The sequence below is a fragment of the Saccopteryx bilineata genome, chromosome 1, assembly GCF_036850765.1.
Source record: "Saccopteryx bilineata isolate mSacBil1 chromosome 1, mSacBil1_pri_phased_curated, whole genome shotgun sequence".
Classification (NCBI taxonomy): domain Eukaryota; kingdom Metazoa; phylum Chordata; class Mammalia; order Chiroptera; family Emballonuridae; genus Saccopteryx; species Saccopteryx bilineata.
The window spans coordinates 121,943,325-121,968,783 of NC_089490.1; the positions used below are offsets into that span (position 1 = coordinate 121,943,325).

General features: G+C 40.5%; 1 protein-coding gene across 1 annotated transcript in view; it reads right to left on the bottom strand.

Moving 5' to 3' along the window:
* ST8SIA1 (ST8 alpha-N-acetyl-neuraminide alpha-2,8-sialyltransferase 1) overlaps positions 1-10,070 on the bottom strand; it is a 193,255-nt gene extending 183,185 nt beyond the window's left edge. Inside the window, exon 1 of the mRNA XM_066264684.1 lies at positions 9,835-10,070. Coding sequence (XP_066120781.1) covers positions 9,835-10,070 — 236 coding nt within the window. The remainder of the gene's footprint in view (positions 1-9,834) is intronic.
* Between the last annotated feature and the right edge of the window lie 15,389 nt (positions 10,071-25,459).

A 25,459-nucleotide genomic window follows, 5' to 3' on the forward strand; every position in this document is an offset into this window, starting at 1 on the left:
ACGCCCCAGATGGGCAGAGCTTTGCCCCCTGCTGGGCATGCCGGGTGGAACCCGGTAGGGCGCACCCCGGTCGGGTGCATGCGGGAATCTGTCTGACTGCCTCCCCATTTCCAACTTCAGAAAAATACAAAAAAAAAAAAAAAAAAAGAAGCATCAGCTCATAGTTGTTTTCACTTTAGTTGTACTTTGATCATTTATTGTACATGCCTTGATCAGATCAGAGCCAGGGTCCACTTGCTCAAGCCAGCAGCCTTGGGCTTTTCATGCCAGCCACCTTCAGGCTCATGCTGGTGAGCTTTGGGATTGTGTGGACCAGGGGCTAGGAACCTTTTTGACTGAGAGAGCCCTGAACACCACATATTTTAAAATGTAATTCCGTGAGAGCTGTGTACGTTATGCATTATCCAATAAAAATTTGTTGTTGTCCTGGAGGACAGCTGTGATTGGCTCCAGCCACCCTTAACTATGAACATGAGCGGTAGAAAATGAATGGATTGTAATACATGAGAATGTTTTATATTTTTAACGTTATTTTTTTTTTAAAGATTTGTCTGCAAGCCAGATGCAGCCATCAAAAGAGGCACATCTGGCTCGCGAGCCATAGGTTCCGACCCTTGGTGTGGATGATCCCCCGACTCACGCTAGCTCATGCCAGAGACTCCACGCTGACAAGCCCATGCTCAGAGTCAGCAACCTCGGAGTTTTGAGTCGGCAACCTCAGCATTCTGGGTCAATGTTTTATCCACTTTGCCACCACCAGTCAGGCTAGAGAAAGTAGAACTCTTTACAGAGGCTTTTGATTTCCCATGTTTAGTATTTACCAAATATATATAGAAAAATTTTTTTAAGAAAAAAATCTAACATGCAAATTACAATATCCTTTTTAAAGATGTTTTTTAAAGTTTTTCCACTGATGAGAGAGGGAGAGAGAAGCTGCAACTCATTGTTTCACCTAGTTGTGTACTCACTGATTGCTTCTATTACATGCCCTGACCAGGGTCCTACCTACAACCTCTGATGCATTGGATCAACACATTATCCACTGAGCCACCCAGCCAAGGTTAAGGACCTTTTTGAAGAAAGTTATTTGTACCAATATAGTAATATTTCTTTAATTCACTGTAAATATTCTTTTTCCAAAATAAAGATCATAAAGCTTTTTTATCATAAACTTGAAAGTTAAAAATTGCTTAACTATATGAGAAAACATTAAAGTATAACACTGAGTGACTAAAAGAGGATATGCAAAACACACACAATTTAGTAATACAAATTACTAAAACAAATCTGCACAAAAGAAACAGTGTTCACCATGAATACTTCTGAGGGCTGAAATTATGAGTGGCTTTTTGTCCTTTTTACTACATTTAAAATTTTTCTACAGTAAGTATCTATTACTTCCAAAATAAGACAAATAATAAACTCTATAAATTTTTAAATAAACATAGAGAACATAAAATCATGTATATTTGCTATATCAATAATTGAAACAGGCACTTTGTTTTTTGTTTTTTTTAAAAAAAGTGCTTTCTTATTACACTCACTTGATAATCTCTGATAATGTAGTCTGTTACCTAAACCCTGAATAATGGAGAACGTGTAGCTCTGAATTCATTTCAGCTTCTTCCTGGCACCTAATTAAAGGAATGACACAGCTCTCGTGGTCTTGGCTATTCCCCTCACACAATGCCCTACCTGCAAGACAGTCCGACAGAAGGAGAAAATCAATAGCTTTGAAACTCAGCATAATTATCCAAAATAGACAAACTATAAACCTTGGAACACTACTCAATTCCTTACTGACTTAATTAATGACCCTAGGCTAGACTGTAAATTTTATAAAATCAGGAAACATGCTCTACTTTCATCACTGTATCCCAGCACCTAACTGGCACATAATAAGCACAGTAAATGTGGATGAATGAATGAATGAATGAATGAATGAATAGGTGATTTATGGCTGGGCTCTGCTATCTTCCTTAGAACTCTGCTGGCCATTTTATAACATCCTTAGTATAACACTGTGGAAGAAGATGATGTGTCATAAGGTCACACTGCATTGTTATATGTTCCATTAATGAAAGTACAAGTAATAGGTACAGGATATGTTCCAGGAAGCAGCTTTGCTCATCATTATGGCTTAATAATTGGAAATTATTCAGCACCTAATCCTCTCAAGGTAAGTAATACAACCCACATCTAGGGCTCGGAAAGACCAAGTAAATTTGCCAAGGTCACAAAGTAATAAATGACAGAGCCAGGATCAAAATCTGATTCTCCGAGGCTCAAAAGTCCGGACTCTTTCTAGGTGGGAACAAGCACCCTGTCATCTACCCCGTCAGTGTAGATGTCTATGGAGTCTACACTCATCATCTCACTTAATGCTCATCATAACCCTATCAAGTGGGTTTACATATTATACCATTTTTCAGGTGACAAAACAAAGCAGAGATGGTTAAGCAACTTGCCCAAGGCCACACAGCTCCCAATAGAGCCAAAATGGAATGAAAACCTAAAAACTGTTCTCAATTGATAACTATCAACTATATTGAAAGGGGCTGCATTAACAATATATTGTCAGCATCACTTCCAAGATGATTGCCAACTTCGTCAAAAGACAAACTGGCCATATTCTACACTAACATACATAATTATTCAATTGATCCAATTAACTTCCTAAATTCTGCTCTCTGAAATGAAAAGTGACAGGCTCCAAAATTAAAAAAGAAAACAAAAACTCCCATTTGCAAGGCAAAGGACAAAAATACAAATGTACCTGTATATTTTAAAGCTACAATCAAATCAACAAACAAAAACTGTATTCCACTCCCCTATCCTTTTCCCTGGACAAATTACCTGCATAACAACCTGGAATCCCAAGTTCATATTTAGGCTTCTTAGACTCTAGATGTTTGGTACTAAACATAGCACATGAGGAGAGACCTTCCTAGTGTATATGTGCTCCCCAAACTCATATCTAAGCTCCTTGCACGTTGTCCTTTTCCCACAAGGAGCTATTCGTTGGCCATCCCTTGACCCTAGGAGTACACATGGCAGTCGGACAAGCCACCCTGAGGATGAGGAATGAGGGAGATGCCCCATACAGGCTGTGAAAGTGGGCTTGGGTCATTTGGGCAGGAAATTCCAAGATATACAAAGACCCCATTGATGCCTTGCCCTCTTAAGAAGGGGTGAAACCACAGGAAGAGCAGTGTGAGACCCTCCAAAAATGGAGCACAGAGCCTGGGCTCCTACTGCCACAGTCTAAGGAGGGCACTGCTGAGAACCTTATCCAGCTTTCACATAAGCTTTCAAAAGAGAGCTGCTTACAGTAAATCTCTCAAAATGCATCCCTTCTCCCTATCCCTCCTTAACCAAGAGCTGGCCATCTATCAAAGTACAATTCATTCACTCTTCCAGTAGTCAAAGCACTGATAGTTTGTAATTTCCAAATTTGTCTCTTAATTGCCTGATATTTTGAAGTTTTTTTAAATCCTGTCAACTGTCTCTGTTTTGTTCTTCTAAAGCAGTGGTACTCAGCTGGGGGCAGTTTTGCCCCACCACCACCACCACCACCACCAGGAGACATTTTGCTAAGTCTGGAGACATATGTTATGTGGTTGTTTTGTTTTTTGGACAGAAGCCATGGATGTGCCAAACATCCTACAATGTACAGAACATCCCTTCACAACAAATAATTATCCCACCCCAAATGTTAGTAGTACTGAGACTAGGAAATGCTGCTCTAAAAGTTAAGAACTTTTATAACAGAGAAGATGCTATTTACCACTTTGATCTCCACATGACCAAGCAGAGTGCTGGATCTCTTCAAGTATTGTTTGACTGATTAATTGGCTATCTGGTCCCACACATCTTTAAAATGTTCATTCACATAGTAATTCAACAAAAATTAGTGTGCCGAGGACCATGCTCAGCTCTGGTAATGCAAATATGAATGAATCAACAGAAAAGGCAGACAAACTGGTACTTCTAATATAGCATGAAAAATGCACCTATCACTAGCAGATACTAGCTATTTGTATAATTTGCTGTTCATGATGTGTCCTCTTGCTACTTTCAAGAAAGTAAGGAGTCTGTTAAGTTCACTTTTGTAGTTCCAGTATCTTCTATGGTAATAGTGGTAGACACCTACTAGTAAACAATTTGAATAAATAAAAGAAATAAAATAATCTGTACAAAGTATTAAAATTTAAAAATAAAAAAAAGGAGAAGCTCCTAACACAGGCTAGGGAGGAAGAAAAGAGTGAGGGAGGTTGCTTTGGGAGATAACATGAGTTAAGCTCTAATTACATGCCAGAAACAGTTCTAAGCATTTTCAACACATTACCTATTCTAATGCCCACAACAATCCTACAGGAAGTCATACTTTACAGAAGAGAAAATGGACAATGAGGGCCGACTTGCTGAAGAACACAACACATGGTGGAATAAGGATTTGAGCACAGCTAACTAATATGAGAAGCTTTGCTCCTAACCACTACACTGCACGGTCAAAAAACAATATGGGTAAGAATTGGCTAGGTGAAGAGCGGGAAATGTGGCCTTGAAGGAAAATATTCTAGGCAGAAGAAATAACACACACACACAAAAAAACAACACAGTCTGGCTGATTTCAGGAACTAGAACCCTAGCAATATTACTGAAGCATAAAGAGGAAAACTGATGAAAGATGGCCTTGGAGAAGTAATCATGGCCAAGTCATGAGAGATATACACAGCAAAGCTTCATTCATCCAACATTACCAGAGAAAGAGCACAAGGCTTCGAATCAAACAGTCTTCCTGGGTTAGAAAGCCAACCCTATCATTTTGTTAAAGGATCTCACTGGGCCTTTATTTCCTTATCTGTGAAACAAAGAACATACCAATAGCTACTTTATTAAGTAGCTATAGGAACAAAAGATAACAAATATAAGAACTAAGAGCCAGGTCAGGCCCATTTTGTGTCCAGTAAATATCAGTGATTTACTTTTGTTACTGTGGTTATTGTTAAAGAAATGTTTTTCACACTTGTACATCTGCAACATAATTGAAGTTTATTTTCTCAAACATCACAACTTATTAGGCCATCTATTTCTTGAACTAATTTTAAAGTGAATTCCACAAATCCCCTAACTTAACACATATAAAATTTACACATCCCATAGAGCTAGACCGCTGCAGCTGCACCTCATCCCCTCCACCCCCAGTGCCCTCTCTGGCCACCAGGACAGCCATGGACAAACTCGAGGCTTTTGCAGCCATAGATTCAAAAATAGAGACAGAAGAGAAGCCACTTAAAGCTAGAACTGCTTACTATTTCATTCAGAATTCGGGACCAGAAACAGTAAATAGACAGCATTTTCAAAGTATTTTGGTGTGTTACCACGGTCCCCAGCTATACCAATAACAGTGATGTACCATCTCTGCTGATAGCTGGCACACAGTCAGTGTCCTTGGATACTTGATGTTTGTTCTTTGTTTTTTTAAGTGAAATACTGTATTTAATGGGTTACTATAGTACCTGATGTAAAGTAAGGGATTGGCAATTTTTGTTTGTTTACTTTTTATTAAATTTATTGGAGTGACATTGGTTAATAAAATTATATAGGTCTCAAGTGCACAATTCTACAATATATCATCTGTATATTGCATTGGGCATTTAACTCCCAAATTCAGATCTTCTTCCATCATCATATATTAGACCCCCTTCACCGTGAGCTACACCTCAAGCCCATTCAGAGATTGTGACCTGGCTTCCACCTACCTTCCACTCTACCTTTATACTATGTTCTCCATGGACCACTTACTAACTTTGCACACAGGAAGCACACCAGAGACTTCCACTCCTCCCTGCTTTGGCCTTTGCTACTGTCTTTGCCTGGAGCATCCTTCTGCCCTCACCTCCTACTACTAATCCACCTTGCCATCTTTCAAGGGTTAGTATAAGCACCACCTCCTCTCTGATTTCCCTCCTTCCAATAGAATTAAATGTCATGTTCCATGAACTTTCCCAAAACTTTGCTTGTGTTTCTATTGTTATAACAACCATATACTAAACAGAAGTACATGGCTAGCATCATTCTAGGTGCTTTCTGTATATTATCATGTAATTTTCACTACAAACTTGTACAAAATTAATACAAACCCCATTTTATAAATGGGGAAACTGAAGCTCTGAACTTGAACTGACCAATGGTCACATGTGAAAGAAATACATCTAGAATTTCAACCATGTTCTGCAGCTCCCAAGTCCCAAAGTTCTTCTCTCCACTGTGTTGCTTATTTTTGGTGGCCCTATTTCCTGCTGGTTAGTTAATTGTATACATATATGCTGGCCCTGTGGGATTATAGCAAATATCGATTACAGGGATTAGCATGTGTTCATCTTTATAAACGTATAATGTATTCACTTATAGATAGTCCTTAGAAATAAATGAGACAATACATTTAAAGCACTTAGCATAGTGCTTTACAAGCGATAGCACTTACAAGCACTTATAAGCGATAAGTGCCAAATAATTTGCTGCTGTTGTTTTTTTGTTGAGACCATGTCAGGTGCAAGGATGAAGCCTTGCACATGAATTCTGCACTGAAGTTTACTTTTGAGAAGCAAACAAAAAGGATAAAACCAGAAGAGCCAGATGCCACTTCAATTTGGCATTTCCCCACACCACCTGACTACTCAATCAGAAGCAACAAGAGTAGCATAGAAACTTTCTTAAGTTTCTACCACAGGACAATTTATTTCATTTTTCTATTGCTACAAGGATGTTAGGAAAATTTCCTATTTAATTCAAAGCTCTTGCAACTTTGTAACTTTCTTGTTGCCCTACCCTATTAGGTCTGTCAAGGTTCCCTCTGAAAAGTCACTACTTCACAAGTTGTGAGCTGGAGGAAGAACATCACAAAAGTAAATGGAAGCACAGAGGGCCAATGTAATCTGAAATTCTCATGTGCGTACACATAGTAGCGCTTTCTTTTGTCCTCATAGCCTTTAAATGTACTTTAAATTATCATATTTCTTTACTCTTTTGTTTTCCTCAGCCTCCGCCAGCAGGAGGTAAGCTTTCTCAGAGGACACAATCTGTTCATTTTACTCACTACTATTCCTCCAGTACCTAACTCATATCTGGTATATAGTAATCACTCATTAAATACTGGCCAATTGACTGCATTTGTATGTATGCATATATGAATGTGAACATATATATATATGTGTGTATACATAATATATATTATCATATATGGTTATGAATAAATGTGACTATATCTCCACACAGAAATGCATACTGTACTTTCATGTACATACATTTGTATTTGTGCAGAAGATATTTCAAACTGGAAAACACAGATACCTGTTTGCCAAAGTAGGGTCTCCTGAGCATAAGAAAATCTTCTGTCTGACCTGCCTAATATTGAACATACTACTTGCATACTAACAATTCAGGTGGTTTTAAAAAATAAATTTTAATAAGCATGAAAGTAAAAAGAAAATGTTTAACTTAACATTTTGCTATCATTTTAAACCCCTTTTCCCTGTTTATTAGCTTAAGTTTGAGAAATGTCAGGGAAGGTGGGCAGAACATGAACCAGTAAAGCTTCTCTACAAATTTGGCAGCTGAAACATTCCAAACTCATATGGGCTGGCAAACTGTCCTTATTTAAGTTATAACATATAATGAAAATTATAATTTATAATAATGACGAGAAACCATTGACTGAGAAGTGTGCCTGACCTTTATCAGGTTTTTTTGTTTGTTTGTTTAAACCTTATACCAAACCTGCAAGATAGATGTTATTATCCCATTTGTAAATAAGGAAACTAAGATTCAAAGAGATAGAGTAACTTTCCAAAGACACTCTGCTGTTTATCTAGTCATGCACCATCTAAAAATTCAGGCTTCAATGCTGAAGCACCAACTGTTTTAAATAAGCAATGGTGCCTCTCATATCATTTTAGAGACACTAACTGAGAGGTAAGTGTCTAGGCAGCTTTTACAGTACAGTGTATGCATTTCAATAAGCAATTCTCTGCACATAGAGACTAGACCAAATGACAGCCAAACACACTGGCGATTACTCCAGGCTGCAGACAGCAAGAGGCAAATGTGTCTCAGAAAATACCAGCCTGTGTTTCTCAGAATATGAAGCATTTTCCAGTTGATTGTGTCCTCCAAAAGAAATGTATTCTCTGACAGAGCTTCATTATCCCTCCTCCTATACAAAAAACAAAAAAAAGGACTCTTTCATTGCAAACCAATAGGAAGTTCTTAACTCATTTCCTTATATTACTTGAAATGAAAGTGCTTTCTGTTTTTTAGAGAAAAGAACTGCAGGATGCAATGCCTTTTGGGTGCTTTTGAGTCCAACAATCAATACTGTAAAGGGAAGACTAGCCCTTATATTTCTTTAAAGGGAGTGGGGTGATTTTAAACTTCATGAGAACAAGATTCTAAAGAAAGAGAAAAGGAAAGTCTTCCCTCCCAGTTTAAAGGAGAACTCAGCAACCTTCCCTGAAGGAATTGGCTATTATCACTGACCTTCTTTCCAAAAGCAGGCCTGAGATGAAGAGGGAAACCATATGTTTTTAAAAGTTTTGGGTTTTTTTAATTTATAGATGTTTCTGAACATTTGTAACAGTAAGGAAAAATGTTTAAATTGGCTCTCACCTGCCCGTACATACACTGCTGGAAAGATCCCATGCAGAGCAAAGGAAAACACTTTCCATGCAGACCACTACAATTGCAGGAAGAGCCCACTGCAGCATCAGCCCCAGGGGCTGAAGGCGAAAGGAGCACTTGGCAGTAGCAGAAGTGCCAGTGTGTCCCCCATATGCCCAGGGAAGAGGAAAGGAAGGGGAAGCAGCTCTGCCTTCCTTCCAATCCACATACAACCCCTGCTGTCAAGAACTTATTTTTAGACACACTGAAATTCCCAGAAAGGAAGGGAAACTGCAATCTCTGAGTGATCCTCCGAATTCTGGTACCCAACCTGGTTATAGTGTTGTTGATGTTTTGTTTTTGTGTTTGTTTTCAGATTTCGAGTCCCTTCCTGAAGCAATCTCCCATCCTTCAGAAGGCTTCCTCAGGCTAAGCCAAGAGAAAGATCTGGGAACTGGAGAGCTCTTGTGATGAAAATCCTAGCAGGGACACTACAAAGGTACATGACCTTGGGGAAGAAGTATCTCTTCCTCCTGAAGACTGAGTTTGTGGTTAGTAAGACAGTTAATATCTGTTATTTGAAAGTTGTTGAGATTTCAACATAAACATTACACAGTACCTAGCTCTTAGTAGGGCATCAGGAAGTGCCCTGTGTTTGTCATGGGCACATTGCACAATGCCACCGGATGCTGTCTGAGAGTGCATATTTTCACTGCCCAAGATTTGGCCATTACTCCCCCATTAGTGATTTATGTTGCCAATCATTCACCTAACCTCATTAAGACATCACCTACCTGCTTCTAGTTCTCTATAACTTCAAACGTCTGCACAGCCCAATAAATAAATTCTCATTGAGCTCAAAGGAACAAAGTTCGCTTGGGATCCTCTTCCCACAAGTTATGCCTAATCGTCGAGTACAATTCAGGCTTGGGCAGAGATGCATGCAGGCTTTTTACATGGACAAAGCAGGTGTCTGCACATCTCTTGGGGTAAGAGGTGGGAAGAGCTCCCCCGGCTAAAGTCTCCAGGTTGGGAATGGGAAGGAAAGAGAGAAGGACAAGAAAGACTGGATAAAAGGGATGCCTCTGCAAGGTGGTCCTCGCTGGTGACCCTGTCCTTGGAGCACTGGGAGAAAAGGACACGAGCGGGGAGGTGCAGCGAGGGCAGGAGTACCTGAAAAGTCTGGCCGCCGTCTGGTTCCGTCTCCACGCCGTGCCCTGCTGCAGCACCCCCTGCACGATCTCCTTCTCGTTGGGCAGCCGGTAAACAGGGAAGATGTAGAGCCAACAGAGGACCACGACGCAGAGGGCACTGGCTCCCATCGGCAGCCGAGTCCGCGGGAACTTCCAAGCCAGTACAGCCATGGCCCCCCTGGGCGTGTGTCGTCGGGCCCGCCCGCAGGGGCTCATCGCAGCCCCAGGGTCCCGGAGGGCGGAGAGCAGAGCCTCAGCACGCTCTGCGAACTGGCAGTGGGGGGTGCCCCCTCCGCCGGCCCCCCATGCACACACGCCGTTCGCTTTCTTGCTTGCACTCGCTCAAACGCTTCTTTGGCCCCCAGAACTCCAAAGGTCAGAGCAAGGATTTTTGTTAAAATGCAACTTTTTCAAGGATTTCTTTCTAGGGGAAGTGGCCAGGGGGACAAGTCACAAGCTGTGGCCATGGTCGCTTCCCCCGAAGAAGGCGCTGGGGTCTCCGCGAGCGCGGCGGCGGAGAGTCGCTCCGGCTGGCTCTGCAGCATCACTGTCGCCCTCAGCGTGGATCTGAAGAGCCCGTCGGCTCCGTCCCAGACATTTGGCCCGTGGCGTCCCCTTCTGAGAGATGCTCCTGCGCCCTTCACCGCCTCTTCCCGCCTCCCGCGCTGCCGCGCCGCCAGGCACCCCCAGACGCGCGCTCTGCGCGGCGCCAAGTCCTTGGAAATTTCCACGGCGACCCAGGACCGCTATCCTGCCCCGGGCTTCCCCGCCTCGTCCGCCAGGATACTTGCTCCCCACCCCTCCCGGAGAAGAAAAGAACTCGCTCTCATCAGTTAATTCAGCGGCGCGCCGCAGCCTTCCGCTGCGTCCCGGACTTCGCAGACAAACGCCCGAGGATTGGTGGAAATGAAGGTCCCCTCCCTCCCCCACTCGCAAAATTGCCTTCTTCGACCCGTTCAGATACGCGAAGCCCGCCTGGAGCGCGCGCCCCTCTCTTCCGCCCTTGCTCTCTGGTGATTGAGGCAAATATTAAAAAATAACACCCCCACCCCCCCAAAAAAAATATATATATATAGCCCTCAAGTATGTCAGAGACGAGCCGATAACCTGACTCCTGCACACGCAGCCAGCTTGCAGGAACTGTCACCCTGGTCTCTACCTGGTTGGTCATTAACCCGCAGTGAGACGCGTGGAGGCCTGGGGAGATTTATACCTTCCTGGGCTCCCTTCCGCATTACCCGGTCCCGGAGCCGCAGCTCCAAGACACCCGTGCGCGCGCGCGTGCACAAACACAGACACACACCGACGCTCACGGGCCCGCACGCGCGCGCACGAGGAGGTGCGTGCACACCGGGGTCCGCCGCCTCGCCTCCGCCCTGCAGGGAAAGGAGCTGTTGCATCCAGATGTGTAGGCAGCTGGTGCCCAAGCACTCAGACCTCCAGACGTGACAAAGCCTTAGAGGTGCGTTGGCCAATTCCAGCTTTTAAAGGGCCGTGGTTCTTAGATGTCTTTCTCGCTCCATGGACTAGTTCATCGCAACCCTGACCTTGGAAAGGCGCCACCCGCCTGGACCCGAGGAATGGAGGGACCCACTGTTATGCTTGTCTTGTTGGCGGACGCATAGCTTGGGTACCTCCTAGCGGTTGCTTATTCCATTTGTTTCAGCATCTCATCAAGCGTGAAGTATGCAAGGACAAAGAAGAAGGCTGCCTACTAACCAGGTTGGCTTAATCAACAGAAAACCAGCTCTAAGGCCTTAGCTCCATTTGCTCAGCCGACCAGGCTGCAACGCCCAGTGCAACCTACACTGACTGTTACATGGCCTGCTAGTTTTCTCCAGCCTCTTTCTCTACAGAGAAGTAGAACTTAAGAAGTTGAAAGCAAGTTATTTACCAAAAACAACCATACAATCCTGTAGTCTCATTCTCTCAATGCTACCATGTTGTCTTAAGAGCCTGACCTTGAAGGACAGAAAAGTTTGCAACCACAAAATATGTCTTTTGGGGGTATTGATGATTTTGAACTGGTTATTTTTAAGGCTCAGGAAGAACGAACTGTTGACCTTCTTCCTAACTGCTAAAATAATTTAAGATGGAAGGCCTATACCAGATTTTAGGAAGGAACAATCATCACAGATAACAGTAGTAGTTAACCTGAACTAGGTGTGGCTGGCAGACGGGGGTCCTTAGTGTCCCATTGTCTCTACATGTCCCAGCAAATACTTGTTTGCTAAACATGGACACTTTTCATCTCCCTGTGACTCCTACCTTCTTCTCCTTAGTTCAGAATGACATGTATACCTCATTTTGCCTTATGTCTTTGGACTTTTAACGTTTATGTGAATTCCTATGTGTATTAAATGTTTTCTCCTGTTAATCTGTCCTATGTCATTTTAACTGTTGAACCAAGAGAGGAAGGGGGAATTTTTCCCCTCCCACACAACTTGCTGCCCTCCCCCCTACAGCATGACCCAGAAATCTCTCTTACGTTGGTAAATCAGTAGAGAAGGAAATCCTGAAATCTAAAAAATAAGTCTTACTCCACACAGGAGCCTAATAAACATTCTTTGAAATGAAGATCACCTAAAGTTCTGCAAAGTAACCAACCCAACTCTTCTGTTCTGGATGTTCTGGAAATAAAGGGGACATGGTGATAGGGAACCTTTTGCATAGTTGCCAGGGCTATGGTTAAGTCATCTGCCTCCTTTGTTCCTATAATTTATTTTCATTTATTTTTTTATTTATTACCTTTCAGAGAGAGAGAGGGAGGGAGGAGGGAGAAGCAGGAAGCATTGACTCAGAGTAGTTGCTCCTGTATGTGCCTTGACGGCTAAGCTCAGGGTTTCAAACTGGTGACCTCAGTGTTCCAGGTCGACACTTTATCCACTGCACCACCATAAGTCAGGCTGTTACTATAATTTAAATAAAACACATATTGCCCCAATTTTTCTTTTATTCCCCAAGCCCAAGGGATACTAGAGTAAATAACAAATAAGTAATATAACAACCAAAAATAAGACATTGCAATTAAGAAGGGGCTATGTAAATGTTTCCCTGTTTAACCTTATAAAACTACATCAAAGTCATGCCTTAAACTGAGAGACATCTGTGATGGAATGTGCTGCTTCGCCTTCTTCTGAAAACTAAAATTCCTTTACTAACCCTTGTTGACTCTTGCCCCAGCCTATAATCCTACTTCATCCCCTGCTTTTCCTTAGCATGAACAACAAATCTAATCAGGTAAGGGCCTGCCCCCTTCAAAGTCACATAGGCATCATTTCTGTCACTGTTTTGCCGAACACCTTCTTTCTTCCATGGGATGTTGTTTCTCCCTCCACACAAATCCAGTGCATTATTCACGGCCAACCCAACCAGCTAGGTACACATCCTTCGTGTGTTCCCAGACCAACTAAAACACAGGTTTGAGGGGTAAGAACTTAATAAGCCTGACCAGGTGGTGGCACAGTGGATAGAGCATTGGACTGGGATGCGGAGGACCCAGGTTTAGACCCCGAGGTCGCCAGCTTGAGCACGGGCTCATCTGGTTTGAGCAAAAAGCTCACCAGCTTGTACCCAAGGTCGCTGGCTTGAGCAAGGGATAACTCGGTCTGCTGAAGGCACATATGAGAAAACAATCAATGAACAGCTAAGGTGTCTCAATGAAAAACTGATAATTGATGCTTGTCATCTCTCTTCGTTCCTGTCTGTCCCTATCTCTCCTTCTCTCTGACTCTCTGTCTCTGTAAAAAATAATAATAATAAGTTTGTGGTTTCTACTCCTATCTCCTTTGACCTTCTGTTCTGAATGTCTATTGTATTTCCTGGCTCCAACAGATGATAGTACATTTAGGTGTGTTACAAGTATTATTCAAATGCAACTTTGTCTCAGCAACTAGGCAGTATGAATATTTGGTCTTAAATCAAATGACAAGCCTGTGCTTTTAATCCATATGGGGACTCCACATGACATGCCTACATGTCTAAGGGAAGAGAAGGAACAATACATTACATTTCATTCATATTCTTCCAGGTATCAATTCAGGCTGGAGCTCATAACATACTCAACAAATAATTGTTGCTTGATTGTTTTCCTTGATAAATTTGAGGGCCTCATATTTATTCAGGCTGTTGCTAAGGTAGCAGTGTTTAAGAAAAAGTATGAACTCCTATGGTAATAAATTATTGGTACTTGATATTTAGCTGTCTGGTATATGACTTTTAGTAGATCATTTAGGTATTGTTTTATACTTCTGCATCTGAGTTTAGTACAGCGTTTGCTCAGCAAATGAAACAATGTTCAAAATTCTATAAATGTTATTTACTGAACTAGTAAACATGTGCAAAGCTACTTTGTATCACGAGTAAACTTGATAGGCAGCACATCTGTGCTATGAGAGCTGTAAGGAAAGCTGTTGGAAGAGACAAAGCCGGCACAGGACTGAAGCCACGGAGAGGAGAGGAAGAGAAGCACCTCTCACTGAAACGCTGAGAGAGAGCAAGGTGTGGAAAGATGATCAGAGGGAATGGGCCACACACAATTTATAAGCTAGCCTGGATGCTAATGGGTGTGATGACAAACATTAATAGTTACAGAGAGGTCTCATTAAAAAATTAATGAAAATGTCACTGTTAGAAGATTTAAAAAATTTTGTAATGTCACCCTTTCTTCAGTCTCCTCTCAAGTTCTTATTAGAATAGCTTAGAATGGAGAGAAAACAAGCATAAAAACATGCCTTTTTCACAACCAGTTACAATCCAACACAAATAGTATTGTAGAAGAAGTATAGTTTATCTGAATAGATGCATTTGTTTATCTCTACTCCCTCTTGTGACCTCACTAAAAGGACAGTAAAGAAATAAAAGGCATAGCCCTGGCTGGTTGGCTCAGCAGTAGAACATTGGCCTGGCATGTGGAAGTCCAGGGTTCAATTCTCGGTCAGGGCACACAGGAGAATTGCATATCTGCTTCTCTACCTTTCCCTCTCTCCTTTCTCTCTATCTCTCTCTCTTCCCCTCCCGCAGCCAAGGCTCCATTGGAGCAGAGTTGGCCTGGGTGCTGAGGACAGCTCCATGGCCTCCACCTTAGGCACTAGAATGGCTCTGGCCTAAATGGAGCAACGCCCCAGATGGGCAGATCATCGCCCCCTGGTGGGCATGCCGGGTGGATCCCAGTCGGGTGCATAGGGGAGTTTGACTGCCTCCCTGCTTCTAACTTTGGAAAAATACCAAAAAAAGAAAAGAAACAAAAGGCATAAACTCAAGAGAACAAAAGGAAAAGAAGGAATACAAAAGCAGACAAAGCATGTAAAAAAGGTTATAAGCAGGGAAGGAACTGAACAATGATAACTAATTTATCATAGTGGAGAAAGCTCTGAGCCTTCAAGTGATAGTGTGTGTTGGGGGGAGGGACAAGTAGAATAGACAGTAGTCAATGACAAGAGAAAATTTCTGAGGTGTTCTACATTAAATTTCAGCTACCAGAGAGTGAGAGAAAGAGACAGAAATGACTAACCAGCTTATATCTGTGGACCAATTAACAAAAGAATGCTCCCATTTCTGAATGTATGTTGCAGCTTTGATGCAACCTCTAGGAGTCTATTAGCTAACCACCACATCCTGAATACGTGTCCACTTTCAGAACTGTTGCCTGTAACTAATCCAAAGTAGAAAATATTTCTTCCTTACAGAGTTTCTACCGTAGAACTTTCCCTGCTTGATCTTCTTCCACCCCGCCCCCTAACCTATAGCTAACGCAAATCCTTTCAAAACAATGCGCATCTTTCTTCCTCAAGAAGAAAGTATAAAGGTGGTTATCAACTCCAGGACTGTGGACATGTTACCTTCTCTACCTAGTGTGGCTGCTGGTGGTTCAGATTTCATGCTCCAGGGCCTGGTCCTTTTTGATAAGCATATGGCTCAATAAACCCTTTTTCTATCTTTCTTTTAAAAAGATCTTTCTATCTTATCTTTTTAGCTGTGAGAGTTAAGTGTTTTTATGGTTAACACCAACTAGAATTAAGCTAATTTGTACTGCAGAGCTCTTGAAAGGCTCAGAGGCACCTGGTACCTCTAGAAGGAGAGGTGATGAATGAAACAAAATAAGAGTTAGTTTGCAAGTCTCTAAAAGGAGCAATGAAGCCTTTAGATCTCATCCTCCTGGCTTAATACGGGTTACTTCTCTAGAGAAACTGACCAGCACAAAGGAGAAGACCTACAGATTCTGTTACATGCAAGAGGTCTCCAATCCAAAAGTCATATCCCTGCCTAACACCCTATAGTGAGGGCCATCCATAGGTAAACTCTACTCACACAGATTTGCTAGTATCTTTGTTAGGCCTCATTCTCAAATAAGAGCAGAGAATCAAAGATCTCCAGACATTTGAAGAGTTTCCAACATAGGCCATCAAATTTCTTAGGGAAAATTTTTTCCAACTTGAAATTTTTTTGCTCAGTCCAAATAGGATTCAAAGTAAACACTTTCAAATGGAAGATCTTAAAAATGTTATATGCATGTACTTTTTCCTGAGAAGATATTGGTGATGCTCCACTACAATAAGAGGTTTATCAAGAAAGAGGGAGGTAGGGACCCAAAACTCCAGGGCTTTCATGCAAAAGAGAGACAAAAGGAAGCCCTAGGAAAACAGGTGTACCTCAGATCAAAAGAACAATCAATAACTTCTGGTTTCAGCTCAGAGATAGACTGGAAGTTGTAACTCCCAGTCTTCCAAGAAATCTGAACAAACTAAAAATCAGAAACTGTTATAAAGCACATAACCACCCTCAGTCTCAAGAAACAGGCATATCCAGAGTCAGAGTTGAGATCTATTTATCTGAAGCACAAGATTCTGAAGCCATAAATTCATAGAAATGGTCAATGGTAATTTGGAACTGATAATAATGGAACTGGTGGAAGCTGAGAGTGGACTAGCGCAAGAATGAGACACTTCTGTGAATCACAGTCAGGTGGGCCACCGCACTTTTGTGAGTTTTATCTCGGGGAATCTCACCAGATTATCAGGGTGAAAAACTGAGAAAGATTCTCTTGGGGCTCTGGCCAGAGTAAAGAAAGAGAAACCATTGTGATATATGGCCAGAGGAGTCCCTTTACAAAGTCCTACACTTCACAGAAAAAGACCCCTATAAATACCTTATCCCATCTAGAGGAAGGGCATTTATCCCACTTCAACCCCCAGTGGCCTTCTTATCTCACTTAAGCTGAGGAAATAAAACTATGAAACACTTGTGAAGTTTACAGCCCAGGGACAAAGGCCCACAAAAAGACTGAAATTTAATCATGAGATCATTGAACACTTCCCCTCTCCCACAAATTACCCTTACACTAATAAGGATTCAACATAATATCAGTGGATTACAGCTAAAAAACAACAAGATGCACATTCTCTGAGGAAAAATACTGAGGAAAGCCCAAAGTTAATAAAGAGCCAAAAACCAATGACACTAGAGAAATCTGAAGCCTCTGGCACTTTTACCTAGTGGAAACATTAAACACAGCCAACCTCCCAACCAAATTAACATAAAACTTCACACTAAACTCCTATTTACTTCTGTTCCTATTATCTGGTACATCATGTCTAACTTTCAACAAAAAGTTATAAGGCATATTATACGACAAGAAAAAAAGTCTGAAGAGACAAAGCAAGCATCAGAGCCAAACACAGCATAACACACGTGACCCAGGTGTTGTAACTATTCAACACAGGCTTCAAAACACTGTGATTAAGATGTTAAAGGCTCTACTGAAAAAAAAGTAGACAACATGCAAGAAGAGATGGCCAATGTAATCAGAGAAATAGAAACTCTAAGAAAGAGTAAAATGGAAATGCTAGAAAACAAAAACACTTAAATGGAAATGAAGAATGCCTTTGATGAGCTCATTAAATGGCTGAGGAGAGGGTTAGCAAGGTTAAAGACAGGTCAGTAGGAACTTCCTAAGCTAAATATGGGACAATTAACCATTAATTCAAAAGATGTTAAACATATAATCAAAATATTAGAAAGAAAATTAAGAAAGGAACAGAGGAAATATTTGAAATAATAGTAGTTGAGAAATGTCTAAAAGTATGATAGACACAAAACTATAGATCCAGGAAGCCCAGATAATAACAAATAAGATAAATAAATAAATAAAAATTATATAAAGGCTTATTATATTCAAACTACAGAAACCAAAGACAAAGAGAAAACTTTGATGGTGGGAGTGAGGAAAATCACCTTATCTATAGAAGAAAAATAGTAAGAATTACAACTGGCCTCTTATCACAAATGAGGCAAGCAAAAGCTGAAAAATTAAAATATTTAAATATAAAGTAAATAAAAAACACAAAAGTAAAATATTAAATATTTAAATAAACATATTAAAAATACTTTTTTGAGAGAAAAAATCACCAACCTAGGCTTGTATATCCAGTGAAAGTATTTTTTAAAGTGAAAGATAAAAGACTTTCTCAGACCAAAAAAAAAAAAAAATGAAAGTATTCATCATCAGCAGATCCACACTTCAAAAAATGTTTTGAAAAGTTCTTTGAGAGAAGGCATGGTAGAAGTCAGATATTCAGAGCTACATAAAGAAAGAAAGAACATCAGAGAAAGAATAAATAAAGGTACAATAAATATTTTTGTTTTTCTTATTTTTAATTTATATTTAAAAATTGCTTAAAGTAATAGTGGCAATAATATATTAGAGTGATTATAGCATATAGATAAGTGAAATAAATAACAGCAATGTCAGAAATAAGGGTCAGAGGGAGGAATCAGAAATACTCTGTAAGGCAACTATATTATAAAGCAATATAACATAATTTGAAGGTGCACTTAGATCAACTGAAAATGTATATTAGTCTCTGGAGTAACCACTAGAGAATTTTTAGGAAAAAAAAAGTATAATAGGTATGCTAAGACAGAAGATAAAATGGAGTTATATAAAGTGCTCAATTAAAACCAGAAAGGCCTGAAAAGAGGGGGAAGAGAGCAGCTGATGTATATTGAAGCAGGAAATAGCAGGCCTGTGAAAGGAGTCCTCCCAGAAGAAAATGAAACTGAGAGATTTCTTGGTACGTTTGACTGTGTTCAGAATTGACACTTGTGCTAGCTAGTTTGGGGCTTAATACTATTATGTACATGGAGAACTAAACCAATATAAAAAAAAAGGCAATAACTAACTCCAGTTAAAACAAAAAGTTTTTCAGAAAAGACCCATTTGGATACATTCAATTAATAATCTTAATAATGTAAATAATAAATACTGATTTAAGTTTTAAAATGTAATACAATGATATGAAGTAAAGGTGGGTAACATAGGGGTATAAGATAACAAAAACTTTTCTTAGAATATAATAACATTTTTTTAAAGGGCAACACAAGCACATTATTTAGAATTATGCAGTAACTACCCAAAGAAACATCAAAAAAAAGCTAAAGGTAAAATTTAATTTTTAAAAGTAAGAAAATAAATAGGAGGAAAGTAAAAGGATATTCCAGGAAATCATTAAGTCTGGAATGCTTATAGTAGAGATTAAGAAAGGAGAATTGATTAAAGAAACATTTAGGAGATAAAATTAATGGCAGTTAGAGAATGAATTTGAAAACAGACATTAAGGAGATGTGGGTGTTGAGAGTAACCTATAGGTTTCTGGCTAATTATTAAAGGTGTTATTCTTTTTTGAGACAACGAGAGAGACAGAAAGAAGGACAGATGGGGACAGACAGATAGTAAGGGAGAGAGATGAGAAGCACCAATTCTTCATTGTAGCACCTTAGTTGTTCATTGATTGCTTTCTCATATGTGCCTTGAATGGGGGGCTACTGCAGAGCGAGTGATCCCTTGCTCAAGCCAGCAACCTTGGGCTTCAAGCCAGAGACCTTTAGGCTCAAGCCAGAGACCATGGGGTCATGTCTATGATCCTTTGCTCATGCCAGTGACCCTGTGCTCAGCTAGTGAGCCCATGCTCAAGTCAGCTACCTCGGGGTTTCGAACCTGAATCTTTTGTGTCCCAGTCCAATGATCTATCCACTGTGTCACTGCTTGGTCAAGCTAAAGCTGCTATTCTTAAAGACAGCAAATGCGAGAAGAGAACCTGAGTTTTGTTTTGGACATATGGATTTGAGAGGCATCTGAGATGTCCAGGTAGATAGATCACCTGGGCAAGGATTTATTTATATCTGGAACTAGGAGAAGAGTTTTGGGACAATATATATATATTTGGAAATCATAGACCTGCAGATGGTGGGTGACATAGATGAAACTGTTTAGTGGAGGAAAACAAAGGAAGGAGAGAACATGCCCAGGACTGAGCTGTGAATATCCAGCATAGAGTTGGCCAGATACAAGAAATTTGTGTGTAAAAAGTTGGAAGCCCAGCCCTGGCCGGTTGGCTCAGTGGTAGAGCGTCGGCCTGGTGTGCAGAAGTCCTGGGTTTGATTCCCGGCCAGGGCACACAGGAGAAGAGCCCATCTGCTTCTCCACCCCTCCCCCTCTCCTTCCTCTCTGTCTCTCTCTTCTCCTCCCGCAGTCAAGGCTCCATTGGAGCAAAGATGGCCCGGGCGCTGGGGATGGCTCCTTGGCCTCTGCCCCAGGTGCTAGAGTGGCTCTGGTCGTGACAGAGCGCGCCCCGGAGGGGCAGAGCATCGCCCTCTGGTGGGCAGAGCGTCGCCCCCTGGTGGGCGTGCCGGGTGGATCCCGGTCGGGCGCATGCAGGAGTCTGTCTGACTGTCTCTCCCCGTTTCCAGCTTCAGAGAAATACAAAAAAAAAAAAAGTTGGAAGCCCTGAGCAGTTGGCTTAGTGGATAGAACATCGGCCCAGCATGCAGACATCTTGGGTTTAATCCCCGGTCAGGGCACACATGAGAAATGACTATCTGCTTTCTCTCCCCCTCCGTCTGCCCCTTCTCTCTCTCTTACACTTTCACGACCAGTGGCTGATTGGTTCTAGCATCAGCCCAGGGCTCTGAAGATAGCTTGGTTGATTCGAGCATCAACTACAGATGGGGATTGCTGGGTGGATCCCAGTTGGGGCGTATGTGGGAGTCTGTCTCACTATTTCCCTTCCTCTCACTTAAAAAAAAAAAAAGAGTTGGAAAAGGGTGGGCCCCAAAGGTGGAATAAAAACCCAGTGAATATGGTGTCATAGAAGGTAAGAGAATAAAATATTGAATGGATAAGGACATAATCAATGGTGTAAAAAAATGTGTTTCTCTTCACATATTATGTATTTTTGAAGTAATCCAAGGAGTCTGGTTATGAGATGGTTGGAATATCAAAATATCAGGAATAGATAAGCATTTGGAAACTATATAGTTTTAGCAAAGTAGGTTGGGAGGAAATGGGTACTTTAGTGTAGAGCAATAGTCAGTTCTGTGATTTCACAAAGGCTATTTCATATGCATTAAGCATAAGGAGGAAGAGTAGGAGGAGGGAGGTAACACTTACTGAGACATGTAAGTGTTACACTTAGCATATTTTAACTCATCTAATTTTCACAGCAGCATTTGAGGCAAGCAGAGGGTTAAACACTTTACATCATTTTATACTTTCTCAAGGTCTGCCTAAAAATATCTTGTGAAAAACCCTTTGGACATGGTTAGTTCTCTCACAGAGTAACCCTAAACAACAGAACTTGAAGGGATTTAGGGTATATTATTCATATTCAGAGACTGATTAATAAAAGTATGTTAATCTTTTCACAATATAAAGAATATATTACTGATTAACTTTATGTATGTAAATATTTATCTTTACTTTAAATTAAGAAAACCCTAGGTCCCTAGGTTATAGGTGCAAAGAATGAAACATTATTTCATCTAAGCAGAGTTAAGTTCTGCCAATTCTTTGTGTCTTTAGCATCCAACCTTCCCTTTTAGTTACTATCTTTTTTATATACTTTATTGATTTTAATTTTTTGTGTTTACATAGATTCTAGTGTCCCACTGAATACTTCCCCCCACCCCCGTCTTCCCCTCAATATAATTCTGCTTCTGATATTCTGATTAGTCTCCTAACATACTTCTTGCCTACAATCCTTTCACTCATTTATCTAATGTACCACTTGACATATTTATCTTTCTAAAAACTTCTTGTAATTATACTATCCTACATGTATATAAATAAGGACTCTCAGTTACCCACATATAAGTATCTAAAATCTACAGCTTAGCAAGCAAGCAGGAAGCATCACAATTTCACCGATCCTTATACTCAAACAACTATTCCCACACAAACAACTGCCTCCAACCAAGTCATTCTACTCCTGTCCCTAGCTTTCTTTTGCTTGCTTCACTTATGTGAATTTCACTTTGTTTGAAATTTTGTCTGCCTACCTCTGTCTATACTACAAGATCTTACCCATCTTCAAATTTCATCCTTGAAGGTCTCTTTTGTGTGTTTCTTTTTTCCCACATTCCAGTCTCTGGTGCTCATTTCTCTCATGATTATAGATATAGATTATAGATCCCCATTCCGATATCTATAAACCTCTTTTAGCAGTACATCTAAAACAATTGCAGCACAGTATAAAGTTCCACTTTGTTTTCTTTTTCTTTTTTTCTTTTTTTTATTTTTATTTTTTTACAGAGGCTGAGAAAGAGTCAGAGAGAGGGATAGACAGGGACAGACAGGCAGGAATGGATAGAGATGAGAAGCATCAATCATCAGTTTTGCGTTGTGACACACCTTAGTTGTTCATTGATTGCTTTCTCATATGTGCCTTGACCACAGGCCTTCAGCAGATCGAGTAACCCCTCACTCAAGCCAGCAACCTTGGGTCCAAGCTGGTGACCTCAGAGTCTCAAACCTGGGTCCTCCACATCCCAGTCTGACTCTCTATCCACTGCTCCACAGTTTGGTCAGACTGTTTCCCTATTGTATATTGGATTTGCATGATTTGCTTCTCAGATTTCACACTACTGAAAAACAGGTGCAATCAAATATGAATAAAGGCCACCTTTTAAAGCCAACCACTGTGGTAGGCATAAAAATGCAGCTATGAACAAGATAGTTTGCACAGTGCTTATGGTCTCCATCCTCTTCAGCACCCATCACTTTTGAGTTTTAATGAAGATAAAGCTGTTTTCAGTGACTATACCTACCTATAATTCTTGCTAGCATATCATAATACAGATTTTTATGTTATACAAAGTGCTCATGGAACATGAAAAAGTAAAGTTGAGCAAGACAAGTCTAAATTCCAAAGCTCACTGTCTAAAGTGAAAACAAAATCTCTCCTCTTTTACACTCAAACACCTTCTCTACTGTTAGTAAAACTACCCAAAAATTGCCCTGGCCAGATGGCTTGGCTGGTTAGAGCATCCTCTGGAAGTGCAGAAGTTGCTGGTCAGGGCACATACTGGAACAGATCTATGTTCCTCTATCTTTCTCCCCCACCCCAAAACCAATAAATTTAAGAAAAAAAAATTTTAATACCCAAAAGCAAACTTGGATTGAATCTCATTTCACTGACCAATGGTTGATTTATCACAGGGCCAAGTTCAAATAAATTTGTTGTGTGCTTTGTGAGGTAATCTATTTTATGAGACCCAGTAGAGACTAAAAGCACACTCCATCTGGCATAATATGTTGATTTTTTTCTAAATGTCAATATGTATATTCTACCAAATTCTACCCACAATAGATCACAATGTCACCTAATCTTTCTAAACCACATTTCTCTCTTCTAAAATCAGAGAATTATTCCTGATACTCTTGAATATCCTTCCAGCTATAGAATTTTACAAGTATATACATAGCACCTAGAGTTAAAATCAGAGTAGTAAACATAGAAAGGATGAGAAACAAATAACTAGTTTCTCTGGTTATCTGATGGTTACTTTTGTTTATCAGCTTGACTGCAGCCACAGGGTGCCGAAATTGAACATTGTCTGTGAGGGTGTTTCCTGATGAGATTAACATTCAAACTGGTGGACTCCTTGTAGTAAATGGCCCTCCTTAGTGTGGTGGTGGTGGTGGTGGGGGGGGGGGCGCATCATGCACTCTATTGAGGGCCTAAACAGAACAAAACAGAAAAAGGAGACAGTTGCCCATTTTTTTTCCTTCTATTTACTTGCCTGAGCTGATTTTACCATGGATTTCTACCATGAAGTTCCACGATTTACAAACCTTCAGACATGGGCTAGAATTACACCACCAGCTTTCCTGAGTCCCCAGCTTGCAGAAGATAGATCATGAGACTTCTCAGCTTCTATAATCATTTGAGGCAATTTGTATATGTATCCTATTGGGTCTGTTTTTCTGGAGAACTCTGACTAATACAAGTTGTAAAATAAAAATAAAATGGGGGAAGGTGAGATCTTCCAGGATGGGGATTTAGATGTAGCTCTTATTATTTTTACTAGGACTACCACTTAGCCACCTACTGATAGAAATGTCTGGGTACAAATAGAGCAAACAAACTTAACTTGATGGTCCTGGGCATATATTTGGCATTCAAAATATATCTTTTATTCAAGATAATATATTTGAAAATATCAGAGCCAGATAAAATCCTACTTAATCTTTTGGATACTGACAGAAATAGAAGCAATCTGCATCATAAGAATGACTGAGAAAACCTATTGTAGTACTTCTCAAACATTAATGTACATATGATTCACTTAAGCGTCTTGTTAAAATGCAGATTCTAATTCTGATGATTTGGAGAAAGGGCCTGCTGTTCTGCGTAGTAAGCTATGACCCATAATTTGTCAAATCCCAACCAGTTTGTGCACTAAGAAATATAAATACCTTTTTAATTTGTGACACTGCAGGTGTGTTGGAACCAAAATAAAGAACACAGTGATATCTTACCATAGTTTAGGCTGACTACAGTTTTCTCAAAAATGCACTCTTCTAGCCTATGTCTCCATTATACCTGGGCACTGCCCTTTAAGTATACCAGATTCAATTGTAAGCAACATGCTAAGGTTCATGCCTTCCCCAGAGATGTTAGCAATTCAGATGCTTCATCAATTTAGTAAAAGATGAAGTCCATTCTAATCTTGTTTTATCATCTTTCTAGACCCCAACTGCTGCGCCTGTAGCTGTCTCACTAGTTGTAGTTATCTGGCTTAACAGGTCCTATCTTGGTAGCAAGGCTCCAAAAGAGCTATCTCCATTTGTCTTTAGATATCAGATTCAACTCCCAAGACTCATGAGTCACTTTAGTACATTGCAGCCAATACTGGCTAAGGCACAGCAAATGTTACACTGTGTTATTTGTAGTATGAGTGAAGTGCAAGGTTTGTGTCAGTTGAGCCTATACAACTCTTAAGTGCAATTCATTTTGAGTAAGCCATAAAACTTCCAATAACTGTTCTTTTTGAAGTCCCAGAGATGAATTATCAATAATCTATGTGTTGGGCAAATAAGTTTGTAAATTGTGATTTTTATGCTCACTTTGTTAAAGATGGCACTGCCCACATGAATGGCTATCTTCCAGGTGATAATATTAATTATCTTTCTGCTTGGGAAGGAGTTTGGTTATGCTAATGTTTGTTGAAGGAGGGATTATCCTGGGGAAAAGTTTTAAAAGGTGGAGCTGGGAGGCCATTTTGGAAGGGGAGAAGACCACGTGGCTACAGAGAGAGGAGCCAGCAAG